The sequence below is a fragment of the Myodes glareolus genome, chromosome 26 (genome assembly GCF_982192425.1).
Source record: "Myodes glareolus chromosome 26, mMyoGla1.1, whole genome shotgun sequence".
Lineage (NCBI taxonomy): Eukaryota > Metazoa > Chordata > Mammalia > Rodentia > Cricetidae > Myodes > Myodes glareolus.
In genome coordinates, this window is record NC_142051.1 from 13,109,799 (window position 1) to 13,136,278 (window position 26,480).

The window sequence follows — 26,480 nt, forward strand, 5'->3', positions numbered from 1 at the left end:
TCTCGGGTGACCCCGGAAGTGGAAGTCGGCGGCCGCGGCGGGGACGGAAGGCGGAAGCGGAGCGGGAGGCGGAGCCGGGGGAGCTGCTCTCGTAGCTCCCCCTGGCCTCAGGCGCAGCTGCTCGAGGGGGAGGAGTTACCGCCGCGGTTCGGTACGTCGCCTTTGCCCCTGGACCCAGTCGGTGGGTTCTCGGGTGGTCTTTTGCTGGAGCACCTTTTAAGCTCCGCCCTGAGCTTTTCCTCCTAATCTGTACTGTCCCTACCCTTTTCTGACAGATTGCGGCCTCTCTCTTTAAGGCAGTCTTTTTTCTAAGAGTAATCCCCCCCTGACCACACCCTTTGCGGTAACCCCCCACCCCCCACGCCCAGTTCCCATATTGAAGAGTTTAGCTTCCTGGGAAGAAAAATTAAAATTTCGGGGGTAAGGGTGTTCCTGAGGTCGAGGTTTGGTGCAAGCAGGTTTGTGGTCAGCCTGATTCAGGTTGATTGTCAGGGTTAGCAATGCCCCCAAAGAATTTGAATTTACGCGGTAGGGGGAGCGGGTACAATGTTTAACTTTGTCTCTTGGTTCTATTTTTGACCATTCCCAACTTTGATAACTTTGTTACAGGCAATAGAACTTACCATGATGGCTGTGACCTAAAATCCTCAGGAAGCCACGGGGTCATGGCCCAGAAGCACCCCGGAAAAGGAGGGTTGTGTGGAGCCCATCACAGCGGTGGTACCTCCCTCAGGACATCAGGACCTTCTGTGGACCCTGAAATACTTTCATTCTCAGGACTCAGGAACTCAGCAGAGACTGCTCCGAATGGTACACACTGCTTCACAGAGCACTCTGGTCCTAAGTACACACAGCCCCCAAACCCAGCCCACTGGTCGGATCCAAGCCATGGTCCTCCGAGGGGTCCAGGGCCACCTGGGGAAGGAGGGTCCTCCGATGACAGCGAGGCGTCTTCGGAAGAGTCAGGAGTGGACCAGGAGCTCTCAAGAGAGAACGAGACTGGGTACCAGGAGGATGGGAGCCCTTCCTTTCTTTCCATTCCACCTGCTTGTAACTGCCAGGGAAGCCCTGGAGTTCCCGAAGGGACCTACTCTGAGGATGGCGATGGCCCTTCTAGCAGCTTCTGCCATCATTGCACCTCTCCAGCTTTGGGGGAAGATGAAGAGTTAGAAGAGGATGACGAGGAGGAACCTCTTAAATTTCCCAGTGACTTTCCACGTGTGTCCAGTGGAAAGAAACCCCCGTCCCGGAAACAGAGACACCGTTTTTTGACCAAGGAGGATACTCGGGATAGTGGACGCCGAGATCCCAGGTCCCCTGGTCGTCATCGGCTGGGCCGAAAACGAAATCAGGCAGATAAGCGCAGAGGCCTGGGGCTCTGGGGAGTGGAGGAACTGTGTCAGCTTGGACAAGCGGGCTTCTGGTGGCTGATTGAACTTCTGGTGTTGGTGGGAGAGTACGTGGAAACTTGTGGCCATCTCATTTATGCGTGCAGGCAGCTGAAAGGCAGTGATCTGGACCTTTTTCGAGTTTGGGTGGGAGCCTGGGCAGGGAGATTGGGAGACTGGGCCCAGGTGGTGGTCCAGTTTCTAAGCCAGAGCTTTTACTGTGCAACAGGGCTAGTCACCCGTTTTCTTAGGCTAGTGGGTGCTTTCCTACTCGTGGCTCTTGCCCTCTTTTTGGGTTGTCTACAGCTGGGCTGGCGCTTTTTGGTGGGACTGGGTGACCGGTTAGGCTGGAGGGATAAGACCACCTGGCTGTTCTCTTGGCTGGATTCTCCAGCCTTGCATCGTGGCTTGACTCTGCTGCGTGATAGCAGGCTGTGGCAGCAGCTGGTCAGATTAGTTCAGTGGAACTGGCTGGAGTTGCTTTGGGTCAGGCAGAGGACTAACAAGCAAGGTAATGCACCTGCCGCTAGTGGGCGCTGCTGCCAGCCAGAAGAGGAAGTAGCCAGACTTTTGACCCTGGCTGGGGTTCCTGAGGATGAACTAAACCCTTTTCATGTGCTGGGGGTTGAAGCTACAGCGTCAGATATTGAACTAAAGAAGGCCTATAGGCAGCTAGCAGTGATGGTGAGTATCCTTTGCTTCTTGTTCCTCCTTTGTGTTTTCTGTTCCAGCTTTACTGAAGCTGAAGGATTGCATTCCTTTGTTTTGTTTTGAGGCAGAGTTTCACTATGTAGACAGGCTCACCTAGACTCACGATTCTCCTGCCTTCACTCTGAATGCTGTGGTTTACAGACGCTTGCCACTACTCCTAGCTAAGCGAAGGGAGACATTCTTAGGAAAGAGTCATGGACGGCTCTGACTAGGGAGCTTACTTTCTCTCCATTTAAAGTCTTTTTGTCTTGAGGTTTATTTTGGGGGGGGGGAACGGGGTCATATAACAGACAGGGTTGAACTCACTCACTTTGCAATAGCTAAATGAAATTCTTTACTTAGGATAGGGAGGAGGCCCAGCCAGGCAGTATCTCAGTTGCTCTCACCTAAACAAAGGAATTTTTGTTTTGTTGTTTGGGGTAGGGTATTGCTGTGTAGCTTCAGCTAACTGGATTTGTGGCTATTTTCCTGCCTTTGCTAGTGAAGTACTGGGATTTTAAGTGTGCATCACCATGAATGGTAAAGGAGGAATTTAAAGAATTTTTTAAATTATTTATTTATTTTTGGAGACAGGATTTCTTATGTAGTCTTGGCTGTCCTGGAACTGGCTCTGTAGATCTCAAACTCAGGCTGACTTCAAACACACAGAGACCCACCTGCTTCTGCCTCCTTAGGATTAAAGGCCTGTGCCACCAACACCTGGCTAGAAATTATCTTTTTAGATGTATTTTATGTGTATGAGTGTTTTTCTCCATGTATGCATGTGTACCACGTGGGAACTGGTACCCGAGGAAATGAAGAGTGTGGATCCCCTGTAGCTGGAGTGGGTGATGGTTGTGAGCTACCATGTGGGAACTGGGACTGAACCTGGGTCCTCTACAAGAATACCAAGTATTTTAGCTACTGATCCGACTCTCCAGCCTCAACAGGAGATTTTAAACATGGAGAAAACCAGCCTTTCCTAGAGAGGCCAGTGTGGCCCTCGTGTGAGAGTGTTCAGGTTGTGCATGTCAGTGGTTATTCCAGGACCAGGAAAACGAAAACTGCTTCTTTTTTCTCGCGAGATTGAGGGTGGCGTCCAGGACCTGTGCGTGCTGGGCAAGTGCTGTCCCATTGCTGCACATGGATCCCAACTAAGACCCAGGGTAGCATGGTTAATAAAAATCCAGAGACAAGCTGGACGGTGGTGGCACACGCCTTTAATCCCAGCACTCGGGAAGCAGAGGTAGGCGGATCTCTGTGAGTTCGAGGCCAGCATGGTCTACAAGAGCTAGTTCCAGGACAGGCTCCAAAGCCACAGAGAACCCCTGTCTCAAAAACCAAAAAAAAAAAAAAAATCCAGAGACAGAAATTGGGGTTCAACCTGAAGGTCAGAAAAACAAAACAGCCAGCCACTGACTCTTACCTCTACCTCAGTCCGAAATGGCGATCCTGCCTCCAGGAATCTCAGAATGAGACTGTTTGAGAGCTAGTTCCTCCCGTTTTATAATCCTCTCTAGTTCTGGGATTAAAGGTGTGTGCACCACTGCCTGTGTGTAAGGCTGATCAGAGCGGTTGTTTTAGTCTCCGAACTCCAGGCAAGCTTTATTTATTAAAATACAAATGAAATATCACTATAACCCAGAATATGAAAGGGAAGGAAAAAAGGAGCGTGAGTCCTAAGAGAGACATGTATGTCACATATGTGCATGAAGACATGTTGCTTTTGTTAACTAGGTGGTGGGAGTTTTGATGTGCTGTATACTTGAGAGAAATGAGGTTTTTTTTTGCGGTGCTGGGGGTCAAACCCAGAGCCTTGCTCATTCTAGCATGCACTCTGCACCGAGCTGGAGCCCCACCCTGAGACTGCTGTTTCTGTACAACTAAAACTGTGTTGTAAATATAAGTCATGTGTGTCAGCCTGCACCTGAGGCTGACGTGACTGCATGTATGGGCCTGGATTGGCAACATATTGCAATATGCAAATTACCACAGTGGCTTATGATAAAGTGGAATGGGCACCCGAGATTTTCCTTGACAACTAAAAGTACAGTAAGCCCCAGACTATTAATTTAGCGAGGAACTAAATTTGGTGGAAAAGACATGTTCCTTGGTGGATGGCGTAGGATATTCTTAAGAGTAGATAACAATTACTTCTTCCCTCAATGGTAGTAGAACTCCTTTGTCTCAGCTTCGTGTCTTTTAGCATATATCTTCTCTTGGAGAATATCAAGTTTTTTAAAACTTATTTATTTATTAGAAATTTCCACCTCTTCCCCTCCTCCCATTTCCCTCCCACTCCCCCCACTCCGAGAATATCATTCTTACACACAATCTTGTTTTCCAACTTCTCTTGGAGTAAAAGTGTTTCCTCATCCTTTATATACACGGTTCTACCAAAAAAAAAATCTCTCTTGTTCTGGGCTAGAATTTCTGTTGGCTTGTCGTATATAGCCTAGGCCCCCATGTGAATACCTTTAAAAGACTGTTTTTATCAGCTTGAGACTATGAAGTTTAAAAGCATTCTTTTTTTTTTTTTTTTTTTTTGTTAGCAGTGATGAGACTCATCTCTGTACTTTTGGGTAATGCAGACGGCTGTAGGAAGATAAAGGCTTCTTGTGGAGAAAGGCTGAAAACGTCAAAAACTTCTGAGATCTTAATACCCTTTCATTTCTGGAGCAGAAAGGCAGACTAGTAGAAAGTTTTGGCATTTTCTATTGCTGAGATGAGAAACCATGATCAAGGCAACTTATAAAAGAAAGCATTTAACAGGAGCTTGCTTACAGTTTCAAAGAGTGAGCTCATGGCCATCATGGCAGGGAGAAGGGCAGCAGACAGGTAGGCACGGTGCTCGAGCAGTAGCTAAGAGCTTATTTACATCTGATCTGAGAGGGAGAGAGGGGAGACCGAATCCAACTGCTTGAATTTTAGGACTGTGCTATCACTTTCAACTTTGGATAAGTTTGTGTGTGTGTGTGTGTGTGTGTTTCCAGACAGGGTTTTTCTGTAACAGCCCTGGCTGTCCTAGAACTTGTTTTGTAGATCAGGCTAGTCTTGAATTCGCAGAGATCTGCCTGTCTCTGCCTTCAGAGAGCTGGGATCAAAGGTGTACGCCACTACACTCTGCCAGATAAGAAAACATGAAATTGAAAAAGAATGAGTTTGAAGTTGTAACATATTGGAAACTTTTATATTAAGACTGCTAACCAAACTAAAATGCAAGGGCTTTAAATGTCAGGGTGATTCACCTATCCCTGTTTGTCTGGCTAAGGAGTTTCCTGATACATGGGACTTTCAGAACTGAGCTGGGATACTTCCAGACAAACTGGGATGACAGATCACCCTAGAGCTAGATTCTGTGCCAGACATGGAAATTCTGTCTGTTGTTTGTGAATGTGGTCACATATATGGGGTGGGGGCCAGGGCACAACTTCAGGTATTGGGCCTTGCCTTCTACCTTGTCTAGACAGGATCTCTTTATTGTTTTTCTACTGCTTATGCTAGACTCGCTGGCTTCTGAGGATTCTCTTGTCTCTGCTTTCCATCTCTTTGTAGGAATGGTAGGATTATAGACACTTGATCTCTGTATGGTCCACTTTATGTGGGTTCTGGGGATTTGAACTCAGGTCCTAATGCCCACTGAACATCTCCCTGTGTCTTCATATATATTCTTATCTAATCCTCCTAAAAATCTTTAACAGATAAAAATGTTCAAGGCCATACAGCTTGAAAGCCTAGATGTAAACCCAGATCTCTCCACGAGCTGCAGGAATTTATGGAAAATTTATATATAGCTATGCTCTTAAACACGCAAACGCAAACACACACACACACACACACACACACACACACACACACACACACACACTCAGTACTGAAATGGGGAGGGTTGGGATTGATTTGTGATGAATCAATTCTCTGTGTTTTGGGTAGGTTCATCCTGATAAAAATCATCATCCCAGGGCTGAGGAGGCCTTCAAAGTTTTGCGGGCAGCTTGGGACATCGTCAGCAACCCAGAGAGGCGGAAGGAGTATGAACTGTGAGTTTAAAACGGGAAAATTCAGGGGAAGAGGATGGGAAATTCTCAGTGGAAGGCCTTGAACTTGTGGGTGGAGGCTCTGAGGCAGAAAGAACTTAAGTTGTCACTTGAGCTTAGCCAGCAGCCTCTAGAGCAGTGGAACTTCATTTCCTGACTGCCCAGACTGAACAGTCACACAGAAACTGATTAATTACAACACTGTTCGGCCCATAGCTTAGGTGTATTCCTAACTTGCTTTTACATCTTTAATTAACTCGTTTTTATTAATCTGTGTATCACCATGAGGCCGTGGCCTACTGGTTAAGGTTCTGGCGCCCTTCTCCTTTGGCAGCTACATGTCATCTCTCTGACTCCTCCTACTCTCTCTCTATATCTCTTCCAACCTGGCTATATTCTGCCCTGCTATAGGCCAAAGCAGCTTCTTTATTAACCAATAGTAATAAAACATATTCATAGCATACAGAGAGGAATCCTATATCAGCAGTGGCTCTCAATCTGTGTACTGTGACCCATTTGGGGGTCTAATGACTCTTTTTAGGTGGGTTGCATATCGGACATTAATCACAGTTATGAAGTAACATCAAAAATAACTTTATTGCTGGGGGTTTCCACAACATGAGGAATTGTATTAAAGGATCGTAACATCAGGAAGGTTGAGAACCACTGCTGAGGAGGCATCCAGATCTGTCTTTCTTTGTACCTTAATAAGCTGACTTACAAAGCCTTTTTCCTTTTAGGAAACGAATGGCAGAGAATGAGCTGAGCCGGTCAGTGAATGAGTTTCTGTCGAAGCTACAGGATGACCTCAAAGAGGCAATGAATACCATGATGTGCAGCCGATGCCAAGGAAAGCATAGGTATGAACAGGACGACAGGAGATGACAGAGACCTTCTTCCGAGTGTCATTGATGACTGGCGCACAGATGATGAGTAAAAGGACCCCAAGTGTGCCATGTCTGCCCTACTACTAAGACCCAGGATTTAGGGCTGGAGAGGTGGCTCACGGTTAAGAGCATTTGCTGTTTCCCAGAGGATCTGGTTTCTGCTACCAGCACCTCCAGCAGATGCCTCACTGCTGTGTATAACTGCAGCTCTAGGCAGACTCTGGCTCTGAGGGCATCAGCAGTCATGCACGCATGCTTACATGCATACACACATATATTAAAAAGTATACAAAAGATGTTTCTTTTTTTTTTTAATTTTTATTTTTGGAGACAGGGTTTTTCTATGTGTCCTGGCTGTCCTGGAACTCATTCTGTAGACCTGGCTGGCCTCAAACTCACAGAGATCCACTTGCCTCTGCTTCCCTAGTGCTGGGATAAAGCGTGCATCACCATCGCCAGGCTGAAAACAAATCTTTAAAATAAAAAGATTGAGGATTTCAATCACTGATGCCAAAATACAGCTCTCAAAGCAGGTGTGATGACACATGCCTATAATGCCAGCATTCAGGAGGTACAAGTGGGAAGGTCTGAGGTTCAAGATCATTCCCAGCGATATATCAAGTTCAAGGCCAGGCTGGGCTATGTGAGATCCTATCTCACCAAAAGGGAATAAAAGTTAATTCGGTAGCCACATAGGAATGCCTTGGCCTGGGAACATAGATTCTGGTTATATGCCTAACCTCATTCAAACATGCTAACAGTTTCAGGAAGTTTTTATTTACTTATTTTTTTACAATTTTTTTTTTGTATTTTATGTGAGTTTGCCAATATGTATGCATACTACCTGTGTGCCTGGTGCTGGAGGAGGTCAGAAGAAGAGGGCATCGAGGGCTGGTGAGATGCGGTTAAGAGCACTATTCTTTCAGAGGACCCAGGTTCAATTTCCAGTAGCCACATGGTAGGTGGCTCACAACTATCCTTAATTCCAGTCCCATAGGATCTGATACCCAGTGTGCCTTTTACTGACCTCCAAGGGCATCAGACATGCACATAATACACAGACATGCAAACAGTTATGCACATAAAAGAAATAAAATTTAAAAACCAAATAAAATATGATACTGATTCCATCCATTTAAAAAATAGAAAGGTATCAAATTCTCTAGACCTGGAGTTATGGATGGTTATGAACCACCACTTGGGTGCTGGGAATTAAACCCAGGTCCTCTGTAAGAGCCATCTCTCCAGATCCTGAGGTTTTCCTTAATCTTTTAAATTACATTAACGTATGTATATTTGCTTGCTTACAAGCATGTCTGTATACACAGAGGTGTGGAAGTCCTGAGACAACTTGATAGAGTTCTCTCCTTCTACCATGTGAACCCTGGGGATGAACGGAGGTCATCCGGCTTGGTGGCACATGCCTTTACCCACTGAGCCATCATACTAATCATATTTTTATAGTTAAAGAGCAAAATTTATAAATTAAGCTCTTAATTTTTTTCTTTTAGATTTATTTATGTGTGTACAAGTGTTTTGAGTGCATGTATATATATGCACCATGTGTGTCTGGTACCTGCAGAAATCAGAAATGGGAGTTGGGTCTCCTGCAACGTTACTGATGGTTGTGGGCCACCATGTAGGTGCTGGAAATTAAACCTGGGTCCTTGGCAAGAGCAACAGCACTCTTAACCCCTGAGCCATCTCTCCAACCTCAAGATACTTTTTAACTCCACTGATGGGAATATCAGGTAGGCCTCACATTTAGCCTGCTGAGTTGGTGGAAACTAGTGGTCTGTTAGTGTACCCAAAGGATTTACCTAATGGTCACAAGGTTGTAAGGTAAAACACAGTGGACAGTGAATGGTGATTAAAGGGGCTAAAGATAGTCCAAGGTAATCTGGCTATAGACATGCAATATTCAAGTCCTACAGTCAGCATTACCTTTGTAAAAATCTTTAGCATTAGTATGGCTGTTTGAGGGTATATATATCATATAATTAGCAAAGGGTTCACAAGGCCTTACCTTTTTGAGGATTTATAGGCAGTTAATAGTTATTGGAAGAAAGAATTTTTTTTCTAAATACTTATTTTATGTATATGAGTGACTTGTCTTTGTGCACACCAGAAGAGGCTATCAGATGCTATTACATATGGTTATGAGCTATCATGTGGGTGCTGGGAATGGAACTCAGGACCTCTGGAAGAGCAGCCAGTGCTTTAATCATTGAGCCGTTTCTCCAACCCCCGAGAGAAAATTTCTAAAATTGTATAGCTACTGATAAGGTGCCCATGCCCTGTAAGCAACCCTAATAAAACTGATTAAGTCACTACACCACCCCCAAACGAACAAAGACCAGGACATGGGAGAAGATTGTTAGTTGGGAAGAGGAGGGTATCAGTGGGAGTAAGAGAGAGGGTGATAGGAGGTAAAGGACCAAAATACACTGTACACGTGTGAAACAGAGTTAAAGCAATCAGTGTAAGTGTTATATGCTAATAAGACATTAAAGAAAGAAAAAATCGTTTAAATATAGAAATGTGAAAGCAGAGTATGGAATATACCCCTGTAGTACTAGCACTAAGGAGTCTAAGGTAGAAGCATTATATGCTCAAGTCTAGCCTCGGCTACATACCACGACCCTGCCTCAAACTAAAAGAAAGTTGAAGGCAGAGTATAGAGAGGCAGATAGTATAGCTGAGTAAAGATAACTTATTGTATGGCCGTATTTGACAGTAATGACCACTTGAAGAGCATTAAGGAATTATGTGTTGGGTTGCAGGAGGTTTGAAATGGATCGGGAACCTAAGAATGCCAGATACTGTGCTGAGTGTAATAGGCTGCATCCTGCTGAGGAGGGAGACTTTTGGGCAGAGTCAAGCATGCTGGGCCTCAAGATCACCTACTTTGCACTGATGGATGGAAAGGTCTATGATATCACAGGTATACACACTTCTGACCTCTAAATACAAGATCATATTTCTTTATCTCATTTGCTATGAATGGATGTTTTGAGTAATTATCTCTATTTGCAGAGTGGGCTGGATGCCAGCGTGTGGGAATCTCTCCAGATACCCACAGAGTTCCTTACCACATCTCATTTGGTTCTCGGGTACCAGGCACCAGTGGTCGGCAGAGGTACGTGATACTTCTCTCATTTAACCACTATTTCACTTGTATGGTTTCAGAAGCCTAACTCTCTAGGTTTGGGAACTGACCCTGTGTAGTTAATTTTATGGCTCCTGCCTCATTTTATCTTTTCTCCCTCAGGGCCACTCCAGAGGCCCCTCCTGCTGACCTGCAGGATTTCTTGAGCCGGATCTTTCAAGTACCCCCAGGACAGATGTCCAATGGGAACTTCTTTGCTGCACCTCAGCCTGGCCCTGGGGCCACTTCGACCTCCAAGCCCAACAGTACAGTACCCAAGGGAGAAGCCAAACCTAAACGGCGGAAGAAAGTGAGGCGGCCCTTCCAACGTTGACACCCTTCTCTTCCTTCCTCAAATCCATGTCAGGGAGTCAAAAGGGCTGTGTACAGCACAGGATGGAATTTGATTTGTTTATTTTTTAAATACTTTAAAAAGGGAAAAATTTAAATTTTTCACGCAGTACTTAGAGGAAGTCCTTGACCTAGTCTCGCTCTTCTCCAACACCTAGGAACTGAATCTTGTCTTCTGACAATACCAAAGAAATAGGAGGTGGCCAGAGCAAAGAACTTAGGGTTGGACCTAGTCCTGTCAGTGCGTTCCTAAGGTGTGGGAACTGGGGATTTCTCTGGGCTCGTATGCCTTTATTATTTGCTCTCAGAGCAAATGAAACACACCCCCTTTTAAATGAGTGTATCTTATTTCTTAACCCATTTCTGGGGTTCCTCCCCCTTTACTCTGATGTACTAGCTAAGAGAAAAAGCATGTAGCCCTAATTTTGGAGATACAGAATTCAGAGTGGAAACTGAATTTTTTCTCTGACTTTCACTTTATCGGATACCACCTAACTTCAGGCTTGTTTTTGCAAGGATGGCCAAAATTAATTAATTTTTAAAAAGCAGACTTACGCCCTGTGCCCTTGGATGAGGGGGAAGAATGGAGGGGTTACCAGAGGGCCCCTTGTGAGCCAAGGGTTTGTATTTTTTTAAGTTTGTTCATATTTGTATGTACATATCTATTTAAAGCCAGGGGATTATCTTTCTATAAATAATATAACTGGCAACTTATATCTTTCTTCTTTTCTTTGCTCATGTAGTTATGAGTTCTTTTCTGTTTCCTTTGGAGACTGAGTCTTACTATGTGTAGACCAGGCTGGCCTCCAGCTTGCAGTGATTCTTCTGCCTCTGCCTCCTGAGGGCTAGGACTATAGGTCTGTGCTACCACACCTAGCTCAGGAGCACTTTTTTCTTATTTGAGAATTCTTTCCTTGCTGTTACCTGAGAGTGAAGGCTACCTTGTATTGGATCAAAGGAGTAGTGATAAAAATTTGCTTAAATCTTTTATAGTAAGTCAGGATTCTATATTTCCTCTCCCGCACTGAGAACATCTCTCTATTCTTCTGGCTTATCAAATTTCAGTCATAACTGAAAAGACTTTATTTTAAGGAAAATATACAGCAAAACAGAACTTGAAGGTGGTAGGTTTGGGAGACATGGAAACAGAATCATCAGACAAGCTGCCCAAGTGTGGATGGCTTCTTGCTGTACAGAGGAGAGTGGTGTGGCCCTTCACCTCATCCACCTTTCCTGATTCAGACAATCTTGGCCCTATTAAGGCTGGGCTCAGGAATCCCAGTTTCCAATTTCTTCCTTCTTGGAGTTCAGAAAGGTTTTTCTTGTCTCCCAGACTTCCAAGATCAGAAGAGAGCATGGAGAAGGGAAAGCCATTATATCTCTTTGTTCCAGTGCTTTCCCTCAATGCCCGCAGAACTGTCAACTCGTCTTTCAGTATTTGTTGATTCCAAAGAGACGAACCCCATGGAATTGGGGTAGCTTAGGCAGCAGTACGCTGAGCAGTGAGGCAGTGTTGATGAGGAAGTGAGCAGCATCATACTTGGTGTAGAAGCTGGCCAGTAGGTAGCTAGGGAGAAAAAAAACCAGGATGACAAAGATTGGTTTTTCATACCCACATTCATGCCTTTCTTGTGATCATCTTTTCTATTTTGAATCACTAGTTTTATTGCATATATAGTCTTTGTAGTCCAGAACTACTCCAGCTAAATTAAGTGTTTAAATGATCAGAAGGCATCTGTAACTAGAGACTATACATCAGTAATTATTGTCCCCGCCCCCCAAGCTGAGGACCAAACCCAGGGCTCTACCACCAAGCAAGGCCCCAGCCCATTTGCTAGTTGTTAATGATAAGCTGGAAACGGCAGCCAAAATTGTTTTGCCCTGTATTACTTTTGGAGCCTTTTTGATTCCTTTCCTCAAATTAGTTTTACTTTTTAATCAGTTCTGCCTTTAACTATTTGCTTTTTGTTTGCTTTGTTTTATTTTTTGAGACAGGGTTTCTTTCTCTGTGTACCAGCCCTGGTTGTCCTGGAACTAGCTCTTGGAGACTAGGCTGCTGGCCTTGAATTCACGGAGATCTCCCTGTCTCTGTCTCCCAACTGCTGGGATTAAAGGTGCCCAGCTACTTATTTGCTTCTTTTGGGACTGTAAAATCACTTGGATTCATATAGGAGTTTGATTTATTTTCAGTCCCTCCTTCCTTTCCTTATTACCATGGAACCAGCATGGAATGCTTAACTACTATCTTGTACTTTGTAATACTCTCTGTAGGCTTGGGACTAGTATACTAGTCCTGTACACATACAGTAGGGTGTGTGTGTGAGTGCAGGTACATGTTCCTGTGTGGGTGTGCTTGCAGACTACAGGGCAATATGAATCTTCTTTGATTGCTCTCCACCTTTTTTTTTTTTTTTCTTTTCTTCAATCTGGGGTCTCTTTGAAGTGCAGTACTTTAGCTGGTTAGCAAGCCCTAGGAATCTTCCTGTCTCCAACTCTTCAGTTCTGGAATTATAGGCACCCATGGTTGTGTGTGGCCATATTTGGCTTTTACATATATGCTGGGGATTAAACTCAAGTCCTTATGCTTGTGTGGGAAGAACCTGACTGACTAAGCCGTTTCCCCACCCCTAGTACATTTTCCTTGGTTCGTAGAGCCACTGGTGACCCAGCATCTCCTCTACCCCAGACTCACAGTACAATAGGAGAGATGCTGAGGAACTTTCGGGAGGAGGTGAACTGTAGTCCATAGTCCATCTGTTCCCAATGTGTCAAAAGCCGAGCCTTTCCTTGGTCAGGGGTCTCAAAGGGCGTCCCTTTCACTGTGTGTAGGAAGATATACATCGCCTGGGAGGAAGGAAAGGAACAGTGTGAGGGCTGGAAAGTAGTCCTTGGGGCAAGAGTAATGCCAAGATCCCAAAAGGAAGACATACATTCCCAAACAGTTGGTGACTTTATTTTGTTTTGGGATAGACCTGGGTTGGGTACAAGGGTGTGGTTTAGTGCTCACCAAGTTATGGATGACGTTGGTCAGGGTCCAGACAACAGGAATGCTGAAGAAAGGGATGCTGAGTAGAACCACATGCAGCAGTCCTACCAAGATGATGTAGGCCAGCCAGATGCCCCGACTATTCATCACTCGAGTGTTGGGGTTCACTTCGCTGTGTGCCACCCCCACATTCATCCTACCACAATGAGGGATCAGGCAGGAGTCCAACTCAATTTCCTCTTAACCCCTGATTGAGCTTGTTCCCCAGTTGTCTCCTGAAAAGCCAAAATCCCCTGAACTCTTGGGAATGAAAGAATTTCCCTATCATGCAAAAACAAAACAAAACAAAACAAAAAACAAAGGAAAAAAACTGAAGACTTTGTTAAAACTTGAGAAGACGGAAGCAGCTGGGTGTGGTGGCTCATGCTTGTCATCCCTCTACTTGGGAGGTTGAGCCATGAGGACTGTCCTGAGTTTGAGGCTATCCTGGGCTAGAGTGAGATCATTGCTCCAAAACAGAAGAGCAAGAGGGTCTTTAAAATGGCTAATCTGGAAAAGGCATTTGCCACTAAGTTTAAAGATCTGAGTTGGATCTCCAGGATGTACACAGTGGAAGCAGACTCCTACGAGCTGTCCTGACTTCCATACCTGCCATCATTATTGTGCACACCCACACAGTGGTTTGTTCCTTCATTCCGATCTTTGCACTTCTATTAGAGCATGAAGCAGTGAGTTTAGACTGTGACACTCACTCGAAGCATCAGGGCAGTCGGGAGTATTTTTAATTTACTTTCTTGAAGTTATTAAATCATAAGAGGTCACCCACACTCAGAGTTCTATAAGAGAGCTATGCAGTTATGAAAGGACCAATAAGGTACTGAGAGTAAAGCTGCCTCTAGTCCCCATCTTTTTCTGGGGCTTGTCTATTCTGTCTCTCACCCTTATGGCAGGTTAACAGCCAGTAACTTCAGCCCTTCTGTGAAGCGTGGGGCGCTGCAAGAACTTACCCAGTTGTTTAATTAGTCTAGGAAGGGACCTGAGCTCAGTCCCTGAAGCAATGGAGCCGTCACCCTTCTGGGGGCGCTTTTGGCATTTAAACTTTGCTAACTAATGCCTATTTTTTACCTGCTCTTGCCTGTCCCTAAATTCCCCAAATCAGGTACCTAGTCCGCCCATGCTCCTCCCAGAGTCCCACTTTCGCAAGTCGTTTAAGGCTTTCTTCACGGGAACTCGTATTGGCCGCCGCCCTTCCCAGTACTCCCATCAGCTTCGTTCGGTAACCTTTTCCAAGTTCCGCACAGCCCCTACCTGCTAGCTTCAGAAGCCGGTCCGGCTGGGGCACAGCGAAGGCTCCCACACCTGTGGTCTCCAGGAAGTGGCCGCCTTTGGCCCCGTCTGCGCTTTTCCTATTGGTGGAGCAGAATCCCCGCTTTCCCCAATCATTGGTTGGTTATGCAATGGGGACGTGCAATTGGTCAATTTTTCTATCGTTAGGCTGTGCAAACCCCGCCCTTCCCTGGATCCAGCTTTTCAGTGAGTTCTGGAAAGTGGCCAAGAGGCGTGAGAGCGACGCCGCCGTTGACCAATGGGAAGAAACGTTGGTGTGAGGTCGGAGTAAGAGCGACAGCAATTGGTTGACGGAGCCTAGACTCCTGGAGGCGGGGGCAGAGCTGTGTCTGGTGGAGTTAAGGCGCAGCAAGATGGCGACCGAGACGGTGGAGCTGCACAAGCTGAAGGTACCGTTACGCGGGGAAGGCTGAGGTGGGGTTTTCTGGAGCCCGAATTCCGCACGGGGTCCTGTGCCGCCTTCTACGTGTTTTTCTTTTAGGCACTTATACTTCTTTCCTGGCTTCCGTTGTAGTTTTGTGCCTCCTTTTTTAGGCCTGCCCTAAACCCCGTTTCTCCTCAGGATTTTATTGCTGCCTTTACCTGTTGTTTCGGCCCTCTCCTCATTGCTTTATTATCTCTCATCCTTTTTCACCTTTCTCCTTTCTCATTAGATTTGCATTACGTCAGTGTCCTTCCCCCGTGGCCCATGCGGACCCCAAATTACGTTTTCTTCTCAGATTGATGTGTTTCCCTCTCGTCCCACAGCTGAGATTGCTCACTTAGCATATATTGGCGTTTTTGCATGTGTGCCTGAACATGTCGCAAACGTAACCCAGAAAATGTCTCCATTCTCTTTTAACTAGGTGGGGTTACGCCCCCGTACTCGAATTTTGAAAGCAAGGAGAGGCCTTAAAATAGGTTTACCGGTGGAAGTCTGGGGCAGAGGCAGCTCCAAGGGTTTGTAAAATGACGAACACATTAGCCCTAAAAGTTTTTTTGAGTTTTCTCTGGAAAACTGCCCTCTCTTGAGACTGTTTTCCTCCCCCTACAGAGGACGGATAGCTGTAGGATTTTGGAAATATATGAAGTATGCTTGAAAACGTTAGGATTTTACTTGTGCTGTCTGTCATTGGGAAGGACCTCCCGGGTCTCTTGGTGTTATTTTTGTTTGTTCGTTTGTTTAAGGTCTGTTTTTGTTGTGTACATGTATGCGTCTGTGGGAATGTGTGGTGCATGCCCGAGGATGTTAGAAGAGGATGTTGGATCTCCGGAGCTGGAGTTACAGGCAGTTGTAAGCAGCCTGATGTGGGTGCTGGGAACAGAATTTGGTCCTCTACAAGAGCAATAAATGCTCTTAACCGCTGAGCTATTTCTCCAGCACTCCTTGGTGTCACTTCTTGCTGACATTCTGAACCACAGGACCTATTTTGAGTTGTAAATTTTGGTAATCATAGTACTTTTCTTATACGTAGACTTACACTTCTGTGATTATTCTGTAAGGACAGTAATTCTTTTTAGGAAGAATTAAGAAACTATGTTGATTATTGTTTGTTTTCACAAGTATCTTTGCTGTTAAGTGTTTTGGTCACCTTATCCTGGGAACCTGGTACTAATCAAACTTAGTAAAAACTAAAAACTTATATTTATTTGTTGAGACAGGATCTCACTATGTGGCTCTAACTGGCCTGGAACTCACAGAGATCCTCCTACCTCTGCCTCCCAAATATTGGGATTAAAGACATGTGCCATCATGCCTGTTTTTCTATTTTCTTCTTGTTGTTTTACTTGTTGCATTGAGATGATTTTTCAAAAATATTAATTTATGAGTACTGGTATTTTGTTTGTATGTATGTCTGTGTGCCTGAAGAGTTACAGCCAGTTGTTAGTCTCCACATGTGCTGGGAATTGAACCTGGCTCCTCTCAAAGAGCAGCCAGTGCTCTTAACTGTTGAGCCATTTCTCCAGCCCTGAAAACTTTTCCTTTTTTCTTAAAACTTGATAATTGTGTCTGGAGAAATGGCTTAGTGGTTAAGAGCACTTGCTCTTCTGGAGGACCTGAGTTTGGTTCCACAGTCACCTGAACACCAGCTCTATGGGATCTGATGCTCTCTTCAGGTGTCCTCAGACACCTGCTCCTGTGGTTCCCCCCCCCAACATTTTAATCTTGAAAAAGCCTTAATAATTGTTGAGTTTTTTTGTCTTTCTTTAAAGGATATAAGTGAAGTGTGTGTAGAAAAAGTCCCTATAATTTAGTTTTTTCAGGGGACATCACTTTTTTTGACAGCAAATGTTTCTTAACTATTGGATCTCAACTTCATTAGTGGGTTTTCATGTTATTTTACTTGCTGAAATGAATTTTCAGTGGTTTCCTAATGATTATCTAAAAAGAAAAACTAAGCAACTACCTCATTTTAGTTATCTGTATGAGTTCTGTTGTACATGTTACAAAGTATACACAGAAAATTAATTTTTAGATGAAAGATTAAAAATTAGTGGGCTATCTTGATATTTTCTTATTTGTACCCTTTTGAAATCCTGGAATAAGTCACTAATTCTATGACTTTCCTTTATGGATATTGTACTTGTTTAAGGGTTTCTCCTTCCATCATATTATATTTGTTAATTCAGTAAATTTGCATTTGATTGAGTGAATCCCATCTGTGTCTTCCGACCTGATCTCAGTACTATGTAGACAGGAGCACATGAGGCGCTCCTGAGGGCCTGAGCAGGGCTTACTCTTTAATCACGGTTGCTTGTCTTTGCTTTCTCTCTAGAGCACTTCTTAAACTTTTGGAGGTCACAGATATCTTTGAAACTCTGATGAAAGGTATGGACCCTCTCCCCAGAAAAAGGCATGTACAATACTTTGCATGCGATTTAAGGGGCTCCATAAAATTACCTTTTAGCCCTGAGGAGTCCATAGACCTCTGGTTAAGAACCCATATAAATTCTGGCTTTGAAGGCAATGTTAGGCTCTAATGTTGATCTTGATTTAATAGTCTGATGTTTTGATTTGACTTAGACTTTTTATCTTATTTAATTTATATTTGAGACAGTGATTCTCTGTGTTGCTTTTGCTGGCCTGGAACTTGATACGTAGACTAGGCTGGCCTAGAACTCACTGAGATCTGCCTGCCTCCATATCCCAGTGCTGGGTTTAAAGGTAGGTGCCATGTTACTCAGCTGATTTAGGGTTTTTATTACCTAAAAAACCCCAAAGCAAACAACAGCAAAAAAACCCAGTTTCCACTGGTGGTAGTGGTGCACACCTTTAATCCCAGTATTTGGGAGGCAGAGACAGGCAGATCTCTGTGATTTCAAGGCCAGCCTGGTCTACAGAGCGAGTTCCAGGACAGCCAGGCCTAAACACAGAAAAACCCTGTCTTGAAAAGCCAGCCAACCAACCAAACCCCGAAAAACCCTCCAAAAACAAAAAACAAACAAACAAACAAACAAAAAAACCAGAGCCAAAAAAACTCCCCAAAACTCCACAAACCCAACTGTTTCCAAGCTGGGCCTAGTGGACCCAGCACTTGGGAAGCAGAGGCAGGTGGATCTCTGTGAGTTCCAGACTAACTTGGTTTACATAGTGAGTTCCAGAACACCCAGGGTGACATGGAAAGACCCTGTCTCAAAAAAAAAAAAAAAAAAGAAAAAGAAAAAAAGGCTCTTTTTATTTTTATAATGAGAAATTGGCGACTTTAGTTCAGAAGAAAGAAGCAAGGTTTAAAGCATGAAGGAAGAAAATGTCTGCATTGATATGTAAGTCTATATCAAGTGCAAATTTCTGAAAATTTTGTGACAATATAGGCATTCTGACTCAGTTGGAAAGACTGACTTGTGGTTGGGAATGTCTTGAACTATAACAACCAAATTTATAATTAACCATGCTAAAAGGAACTCTATGGTGGAGAGAATCAGAGGTAGATAAGTGTCTAGTGTCATAGTGTTGAGAAGAGTGTAGTATTTGTGTTATTGAAACATGAGGTATGTAAATGTTGCTGCTAATGGTTTGGAAGGTTAGTGAAACTGACTGTAAAAGTAAATTAGAGTGTTGTTGTAGAGGGTGGGGTTCTTGTTATTATTTTGTTTTTTTAAATCTTATGTGTTCCTTTGTATGAATGCAGACATGCACATTTGTGAAAGTAGGACAATCTCTAGTGTTCATTTTTCACCTACCACCTTGTTTGAGACAGGAGCTCTTGTTCCATTTTGCCTATGCTGGGCAGGCTGGCCTTCCAGCTTCTGAGGATTCTTGTGTGTCTGCCTCCTGTGTTAGTGTCGGAGTGCTAGGATTACATGCTACCTTATCTGATTATGTGGGCTCTGGGGATCCCAACTTGGGTCCTGCTGAGCTGTTTCCAAACCTTCTTTATGTTAGGTTGAGATAGGGCTTCTCTCCAACCCAGTCTAACCTTAGGCTCAAGGTAATCCTTAATTCAGAAAGAGCCTTCTTTCTGTAACAGCTCTGGCTGTCCTGGAACTCCAGTTATAGACTAGGCTGGACTCAAACTCACAGAGATCCGCCTGCCTCTGCCTCCCGAGTGCTGGGATTAAAGATGTGTGCCACCACTGCCTGGCAAGAGTTGATTCTTAAATAGAAGATTTCACATATATACCTACTTATTTTTTATTTTTTGAAATAGGGTCTCAAAACTCAGGCTTATCTTAAACTCATTATCTAGCTGAGGATACCTTGGTCTTTTCTGATTCTTCAGCTTCTATTCTCTGAGTCCTGGGATTACAGACATTATGTGCCAGCTCCTCCAGCTCACAGTTTTTATTTATGCATGTGGTACTGGAGATAAATTCCAGGACCTCATACATAGCAAGAAGTCACTTCTGCTGAGTTATACTCCTCTTTTTAAATTTAAAAATACTTCTTTTAGTTTTTGAGATTTTAATATAATTACATCATTTACCCCCTCCTTTACCTCTCCAAACTCTTCCATATACCCCTTTTTCAAATTCATGGCCTCTTTTTCATTAATTGTTGTTACACGTGTATGTCTTTCTCTCTACATAAACACACCTAAATACATAAGTACAACCTGCTCAGTTTGTATAATGTTCCTTATTTGTATGTTTTTGGGGTTGACCATTGGCACTGGTGTCAGTTGTTATGCTCGTCTCTGGGAAGACTGTTCTCCCACTCTCAGCACTCCTTCGCTGCCAGTGTTGAGGTTCCTGGACTTGTCCCTCCCTCCATGTTAATGTGTTTGTTGTCTTTGTTCAGCTCTTGTTAGGTAGTCATGTCGAGACCTTAATAGTGCAGCTCCTGACATTTCTAGAGACATAACAGCACAACAAACTTTAAAAAATTGTTTTTTAATTAGTGTCTGTGTATGGGCATTGTGCATGTGATTCAGGTGACCAAAGGGGTCCAAGGAGGAAAGAAGAGGTTGTTAAATTCCCTGTAGCAGGAGTTACAGACAATTTTGGGACTTCTGATGTGGGTGTCTTCTCTCTTAGTTCTGTCAGTTACCCATCACTATTCCTTCTATAGTTTGTAAGATTGGTAAGTATACATTTTTACTAATTTAAAAAGTGTGTGTCTGGTAGAAATGGAGACAGTTTGTTAAGAAAAAGGGAGACACGTCTGACAATGGAATGGGTGAGAGAACTGGGATAGTCCACAACTCAAAAACCCTGAATCCCCAGTTTGTGACCCCCTTATAAATCACTTATGTAGGAGGTACCTGCTCCTACATTTATATGTTATGTGCATTTCTCAGGTGTGCTCTGTTCCTTACAAGGTAATCCTGATGAGCTAGGAATTCCTGTCTTTTTGCCATCTGGCATCTTTCATATGTTAACATTTTAAATATTTTTATTACCATATATTGTTTATAAATGAAAAAAATAGTTTCATATGGTATCTTATACATGTACATAATGTATTTTGATCATATTTAGGTACCCCCACCTTCTCTTGCCCTCTTCTCATTCCCACTAACCTTCTTTCTCTCCCAACTAGTCCCCCTTCTACTTATGTAGTTTTTTTTTCCCCCTATGATCCAGTGAGTTTCATTATGGCAGGGGCCCTTACTGTTAGTTACACCACTGAAGAAATCCCCCATAGGCCATTAACTGTAAACCCTCAGAGAGGATCCCCAGAATGCCCTTGCTCTTGCATGGCAAGGACTTGATGTGGTCTAATTTTGTGCAGATCTGTCATGGGAAATCATAGCTGCTGTGTGATTTAAAATTTGTAATAGGACTGTGGTATATATAACTCTAGAGGTAGAGTAATTGCTCATCCTGTTTAAGGTTCTGGACTTGATGTACAACATAGGAATAGCACAGTAAAAACCTAAACACTGTAGACTATGGGAGGTTGTTGAATTTCTTTTTGTGGTGATATATGTAACTAAAGGATAGGTCCTTTAGTTAGTTCATTGTTAATATTAAGCCAGCTGACACTTCTAATTCTGAAATGATTATTTTTATAGATGCATGTATGGTATATGTAATAGCACTTTTGGGATTATAGGTGTTTATTAGTCAATTTTCTACCATTATGGCAAAATACCTGAGGTTGTGCTTTCCTTATTTCCCAATCTTGGAAACTAAAAGCTCCAGTAGCATAATGCTGCTCTGGTAACAGCCTTGTAGTAGATGACATCATGGTGGCAGAGGAACGATTACATGGCAGGACTGACAGCCAGAGGTGAGAGTTTAGGGCAGTGTCCCATGTAATGAATCCAAGCTGACCTGGGTTGGTGTTGAACTCCTGGTCTTTCTGCCTCCACATCCTGATTGCTGGGATTATAGGCCCATACCAGGCCACTCTTACTCTTTTATATAAACCCATTGCTTGGAGAATTAGCCTAAAGAACTGTATTCCTTCCTAGGATGAAGTTCCCAGTAAGCTCCACATTTGGGGTGGGGAGGTAGGGTGAATGAATGTTTTTGCTGGCCTTAAAATCTTGATTCTGCTTCCACCTCACAATTGGTAGGGTTACCATGGTGTACCACTAGGTCAAGCTGCTCTACCTTTTTTTGTGGGTTTTTTGTTTGTTTGTTTTTGTTTGTTTGTTTTGTTTTTTGGTTTTTCGAAACAGGATTTATCTGTAGATTTGGATCCACCTGTAACTTGCTCTGTAGACCAGGCTGGTCTCAAATTCACAGAGATCCTCCTGTCTCTGCCTCCTGAGTGCTGGGATTAAAGATGTGCACCACTATCGCCTTGCAAAAATGTCTTTTCAGTTTAATTTTTTTTAACATTTATTTTATGTGTAACGGTGATCCATCTGCATGCCAGAAGAGGGTATCAAATCCCATTATAAATGACTGTGAGCTACTATGTGGTTGCTGGTAATTGAGCTCATGACCTCTGGAAGAGCTGCCAAAGCTCTTCCTGCTGAACCGTCTTTTCAGCTCCTGTTCTACTTTTTAATAGTCCCAGCACGACTACACTCAGGACCAAGCTTCTGGCACAGAAACTGTGCTGGGAAGACCCGCTACTACCATACCATAAAACCATAGCTGGATGGTAGGGAGAATCTGCCATTAGGACACTGGATTTTCTGATTGAAGATTGATTTCCCCTCCCTCTTTGTTGTTGATAGGGTAATCTTTTAGAACTGTCTCCCCTTAGTTATTAAAAAAACAATTGTTCAAATAGATTACAATTTTATTTTAGTGTGTGTATGTGTGTGTGTTTTCCCATTGTTGTTGAAGTGAAAGTAAGCTACCTTTGTAGATTTAGACTCTTGGTCAGGGATAATACTTGCAATTGGGAGTTGACCTTCATCGTCATCATCTTCTCTTTGTGAGAACCATCTCTTTTCATTCATAGGAGTTAAAAAAGTTGTTTGTTTGTTTTTTTCCAGCTTGCCGAACTAAAGCAAGAATGTCTTGCTCGTGGTTTAGAGACCAAGGGAATAAAACAAGATCTTATCAATCGGCTGCAGGCATATCTTGAAGAACATGGTGAGCACTTTGTAGAGGGAGCGTGATGTGGGTAAAGCAGTAAGTTTCAAGTTCTGACATTGAAAAGATTTCTTCTTTCTTAGGTCTAAATTAGCAACGTCAAGAAAACTTTTAGAGATGGCCATGGTGGCTCACGTCTCTAATCCTTGCACTTGGGAGGCAGAGGCAGGAAGAGATCGCCTCAAATTCAAGGCTAATCTGATTTACAAAATAAAAGTCTGTCTCAAAAAAAAAATCAACAACAAAAAATACTTTTGGGCTGATTTGGATGTGGTAGTACACACTAGACTGAGGCCTGAAAATCAGGAGTTTAAGGCCAGCCTAGGTCATCCAGAACTACATAGTGAGACCCTGTCTCAACAAAACAAAACTGTGTGTGTGCATTAAAATATTTTTGTTTTATACTAAAGTGATAAGAACTTGTCATGTTACCTACTTGACTGTGATTATTTTAGCATGTTATTTAAAAATCAGCCTGTGAAGGGGAATGGAGAGATGGCTCAGTGAATTAGAGTGTTTGTTGCTCTTGCAGAGGACTTGGGTTCAATTCCAAGCACCCATATGGTGGCCTGCAACCATCAGTAACTCCAGTTCCAGGAGAATCTGGTGCACATGATGTATATTCATGACATGCAGGCAAAATACTCATAAAACAAATTAAGTAGTATTTTAAAAATTAGCCAGTCCTGTAAGCTAATCTGCTTGAGAGACTGAGGCAAGAGAATCAAAGTTTGAGGCACAATTAAACAACTTGGTGAGACCATACCTTAAGAAAACACACACACACACACACACACACACAAAATGCTATTACTAGTTAAGAGTTTGAAGGCTTTAATTTATCTTGTGCAAAAGTTCACTAAATATGTTTGCACAGTTACTGTTTACATAGCCAAGTGTTTATCTTTTGCAATATCAAAGACAAGCATCTGGACCCTTGAAATCCTTAAACTAGGTAATCTCTGGTTCTTTCTAGAATCCCCGATTCTAGCCTGAAAATAAATAGCCCCACCTCGCGTAAGGTGCATATCTTCATCCCATCTTGTACACTTTTTTGTGATTTTTCTTTATTCTCTTTTTATTTCCAGTCCTCATTTCGCTTCCTTTCAATACTCTTAGACACCCATTCTTATGTATTGGATATATTCAAGATACGTCTAGGGGTTGGATAGATGGCTCAGTAGATAAAAGCATTTGCTGTGCAAGCATGGGGCCCTGGGTTTGAATCCCAGCACTGATGTAAAAAGCTGGATTTAGTCTTAACAAGCCTGTGGGTGTCATGGGTGGTGAAGACAGGAGGATTCGTTAGGTTGCTGCCACCGGACTAGCTCCAGGTTCAATGAGATATCCCATCTCAAAGGAATAAGATGGAAAGTAGTCGAGCAGAACACCTTATGGGGCCTCCACATCTGCTCTTGTACACATGCATCACATACATGTTCATACAAACACATAGAATCAGCATACAAAATAAGATATGTTGCTTAATACAATATTTTAATTTCTATCATTGGTAATGAGTTCATAATTTTTATGTTTCACTTTTTTTCTATTTTTATTTTTCGAGGGTTGTATATATGGGGGATCTGGGTAGATGATGTAGTGGGTAAGGGCTCTTGCTGCATAAGCATGTGGACCTGAGTTTGGTTCCCTAATACCCAAGTGGAAGTTGTGTTGTAGTTTAAAAAGCGACACGTGAGAGAAAGGTGCAGTGTGACAGAGCTCACCTGGAGGGGTTTTTCATTAAGGGAAAGGGAATGGAGAAAGGGAGAAGAGGGGGAGATGGGCCTCTAGGTACAGGAGCTGCTGAAGAGAAGAGAGAGGGGAGGGGAGGGGGCAGGTGGGAGAAAGGGAGAGGAAGAGAATAGAGAGAAGTAGGCAGAGCTTCACCTTTTTAAGGGGGTGCAGCAACTGCCTGTCATGTGTGCAGGGGTGACACACTCTGCCAGGTCCCCCAAAGTGCAGGGCCAGATGTACCAGGATGTTAACATTCCTCCCTTTTTATTTATTAAAAAAGGTGGGACTGGCTGGTGGCGGCACACACCTTTAATCCCAGCACTTGGAAGACAGAATCAGGGATCTCTGTGAGTTCGAGGCCAGTCTGGTCTACAGAGTGAGTTCCAGGACAGGCACCAAAGCTACAGAGAAACCCTCTCTTGGGAGGGTAGAAGGAGGAGAGGGAAACCCACAGACAAAACAAAATAAAACAAACCCAAAAACAAAAGATGAGGAGTTAGGCATGGTAGGTTAGGGAAATGAGGGCCCTGAGTTCTTGCTGATTTGTGGGTATCGAGATCTTGGGGAGAGGGGAAAAAACTGGGGAGCTGGCCATGTCCTGGAGTAGCTGGTTGTCTCACCACTGTCCAGGTTCCATGGAACTGTCTAGTGCCTTTTAGACTTGGTGAAGTGCTGACAGAACAGAGGACAAGGTTGAGTGTAGGGAAACAATTTTCTTAGATTCTGGGAACTGAGGGAGGGGAGGCTTAGGCGGTTTAGGTCCTGGTAATCGAGGGGTACACATCTGACCTGTTCGAAGTAAATCCAAGTCAACTTCCTGGGAACTTACAAGAATTCTTTGGATTTGTAAAAAGGTAGGTTTTAAGCACATTAGAAATGGCAGTATACACACACTGGAAATGATTTGGGTTGGAAGCATTGACACTCTTCCTTCTATCCAGAAAACTGTGACATGTTTTTAGCACAATGAAAAGCACCTTTTAAGTCTATAGTGTTAGAAAACAGCCAAAGGGAATTTAATCAAATCCCCATCTTGTAGTTATGATCATATAGTGAGTGATGATATGATGTTTAGTGTTTTGCCAGAGCTAGATTAAGCTTTTAAAATTCCATCGGTTAATGGGTTAAGTCTATGAACTTTTGGAATCTTAATATTACAGTAGCACAATGAGATAAATCTGGCAATTGCTTCATTCTTTTAAATGTCTCAAATCACTTTCTCCTTATCATCAGTTAAGCTTATCTTTACATAAGTGAACCTTAACGCACCTGTTTCTTTCCCATCATCATGGCATCACCTTAACACTCAGGAGACACGGGTGGTACCTCTGAGGTGCTGCTGGTTCTCACCATCCAAACATGTTTGGTAGTCTTGCGCCTCCAGCTCTGTGGCCAACAGCTGGTAGTCCTGCAGCAACTAGCTCATTGGTTTGCTTAGAGGCTTTGATATGTTATTGGGGATATATTGAAAGGAAATTGATGAAGAAGACTAATTAGTGTAAACAGAAGGCAGAGCAGCCTGGGGAGGAGGGGTCAGGAAGGAAAGCATGTGCGGTTCCCAGTCCAGCATGAATTCTCATTCTTCTGAAATTGGAGACAGGGCACTTAACCACAGTGTCCTCTGAAATTTAAGGGAACAGGGTCTTGTTGGAATTGTCTACCTTTGCCTCCTAAGTGCTGGGATTAAAGGTGTGTGCCACCACCACCTGGCTAATTTGTTGGTCTTAATATACGTTTCTCCGTGAAAAAGTTTAAATGTTTCTGTTTAGATTGTCTTTGTTCCTGATTCTGCCCCCCCCCTCAAGTGCTCAAATTACAGGCATGGGGCTACCTTGTTGGTTTTAAACAAATATCTTTGTCATTGATCTTTTATGTTTTTCCACCTTGGTGTTCTTTAGTAGTGTGTAATTTGAACATAATTTTTTCACCTATTTTGGTGTGTGTGTGTGTGCATGCGTGTATCCAAGGAAGCCAGTAAAAGGTGTCAGAGTC

General features: G+C 43.4%; 3 protein-coding genes across 6 annotated transcripts in view; 2 read left to right on the forward strand and 1 right to left on the reverse strand.

The window, feature by feature from the left end:
* The first annotated feature begins 1 nt into the window (after window position 1).
* Dnajc14 (DnaJ heat shock protein family (Hsp40) member C14) lies at window positions 2-11,215 on the forward strand. Of its 2 annotated transcripts, none has more exons than XM_048418169.3 (7): window positions 2-151; window positions 610-2,072; window positions 6,012-6,118; window positions 6,856-6,975; window positions 9,786-9,946; window positions 10,039-10,141; window positions 10,274-11,215. In XM_048418169.3, the coding sequence occupies exons 2-7, from the start codon at window positions 666-668 to the stop codon at window positions 10,482-10,484; spliced, it is 2,109 nt and encodes a 702-aa protein (XP_048274126.2). In that variant the 5' UTR covers window positions 2-151; window positions 610-665; the 3' UTR covers window positions 10,485-11,215. The 2 variants fall into 2 exon arrangements, with proteins under 2 accessions (XP_048274126.2, XP_048274127.2); XM_048418170.3 differs by having other exon boundaries at window positions 35-181.
* Window positions 11,216-11,569: 354 nt separating this feature from the next.
* Ormdl2 (ORMDL sphingolipid biosynthesis regulator 2) lies at window positions 11,570-14,933 on the reverse strand. 3 transcript variants are annotated; one of them, XM_048418180.2, is made up of 4 exons: window positions 14,796-14,933; window positions 13,509-13,683; window positions 13,194-13,345; window positions 11,570-12,068 (listed from the first exon to the last, which is right to left on the reverse strand). In XM_048418180.2, the coding sequence occupies exons 2-4, from the start codon at window positions 13,680-13,682 to the stop codon at window positions 11,933-11,935; spliced, it is 462 nt and encodes a 153-aa protein (XP_048274137.1). In that variant the 5' UTR covers window position 13,683; window positions 14,796-14,933; the 3' UTR covers window positions 11,570-11,932. The 3 variants fall into 3 exon arrangements, with proteins under 3 accessions (XP_048274137.1, XP_048274136.1, XP_048274138.1); XM_048418179.2 differs by having other exon boundaries at window positions 13,509-13,762; window positions 14,796-14,930; XM_048418181.2 differs by having other exon boundaries at window positions 13,509-13,808; window positions 14,796-14,924.
* A 132-nt stretch (window positions 14,934-15,065) lies between these two features.
* Window positions 15,066-26,480, forward strand: part of Sarnp (SAP domain containing ribonucleoprotein) — a 57,545-nt gene continuing 46,130 nt past the window's right edge. Inside the window, exons 1-2 of the mRNA XM_048418178.2 lie at window positions 15,066-15,223; window positions 22,652-22,751. Of these exons, the coding sequence (XP_048274135.1) occupies window positions 15,188-15,223; window positions 22,652-22,751 (136 nt within the window). The 5' untranslated portion in view covers window positions 15,066-15,187. The remainder of the gene's footprint in view (window positions 15,224-22,651; window positions 22,752-26,480) is intronic.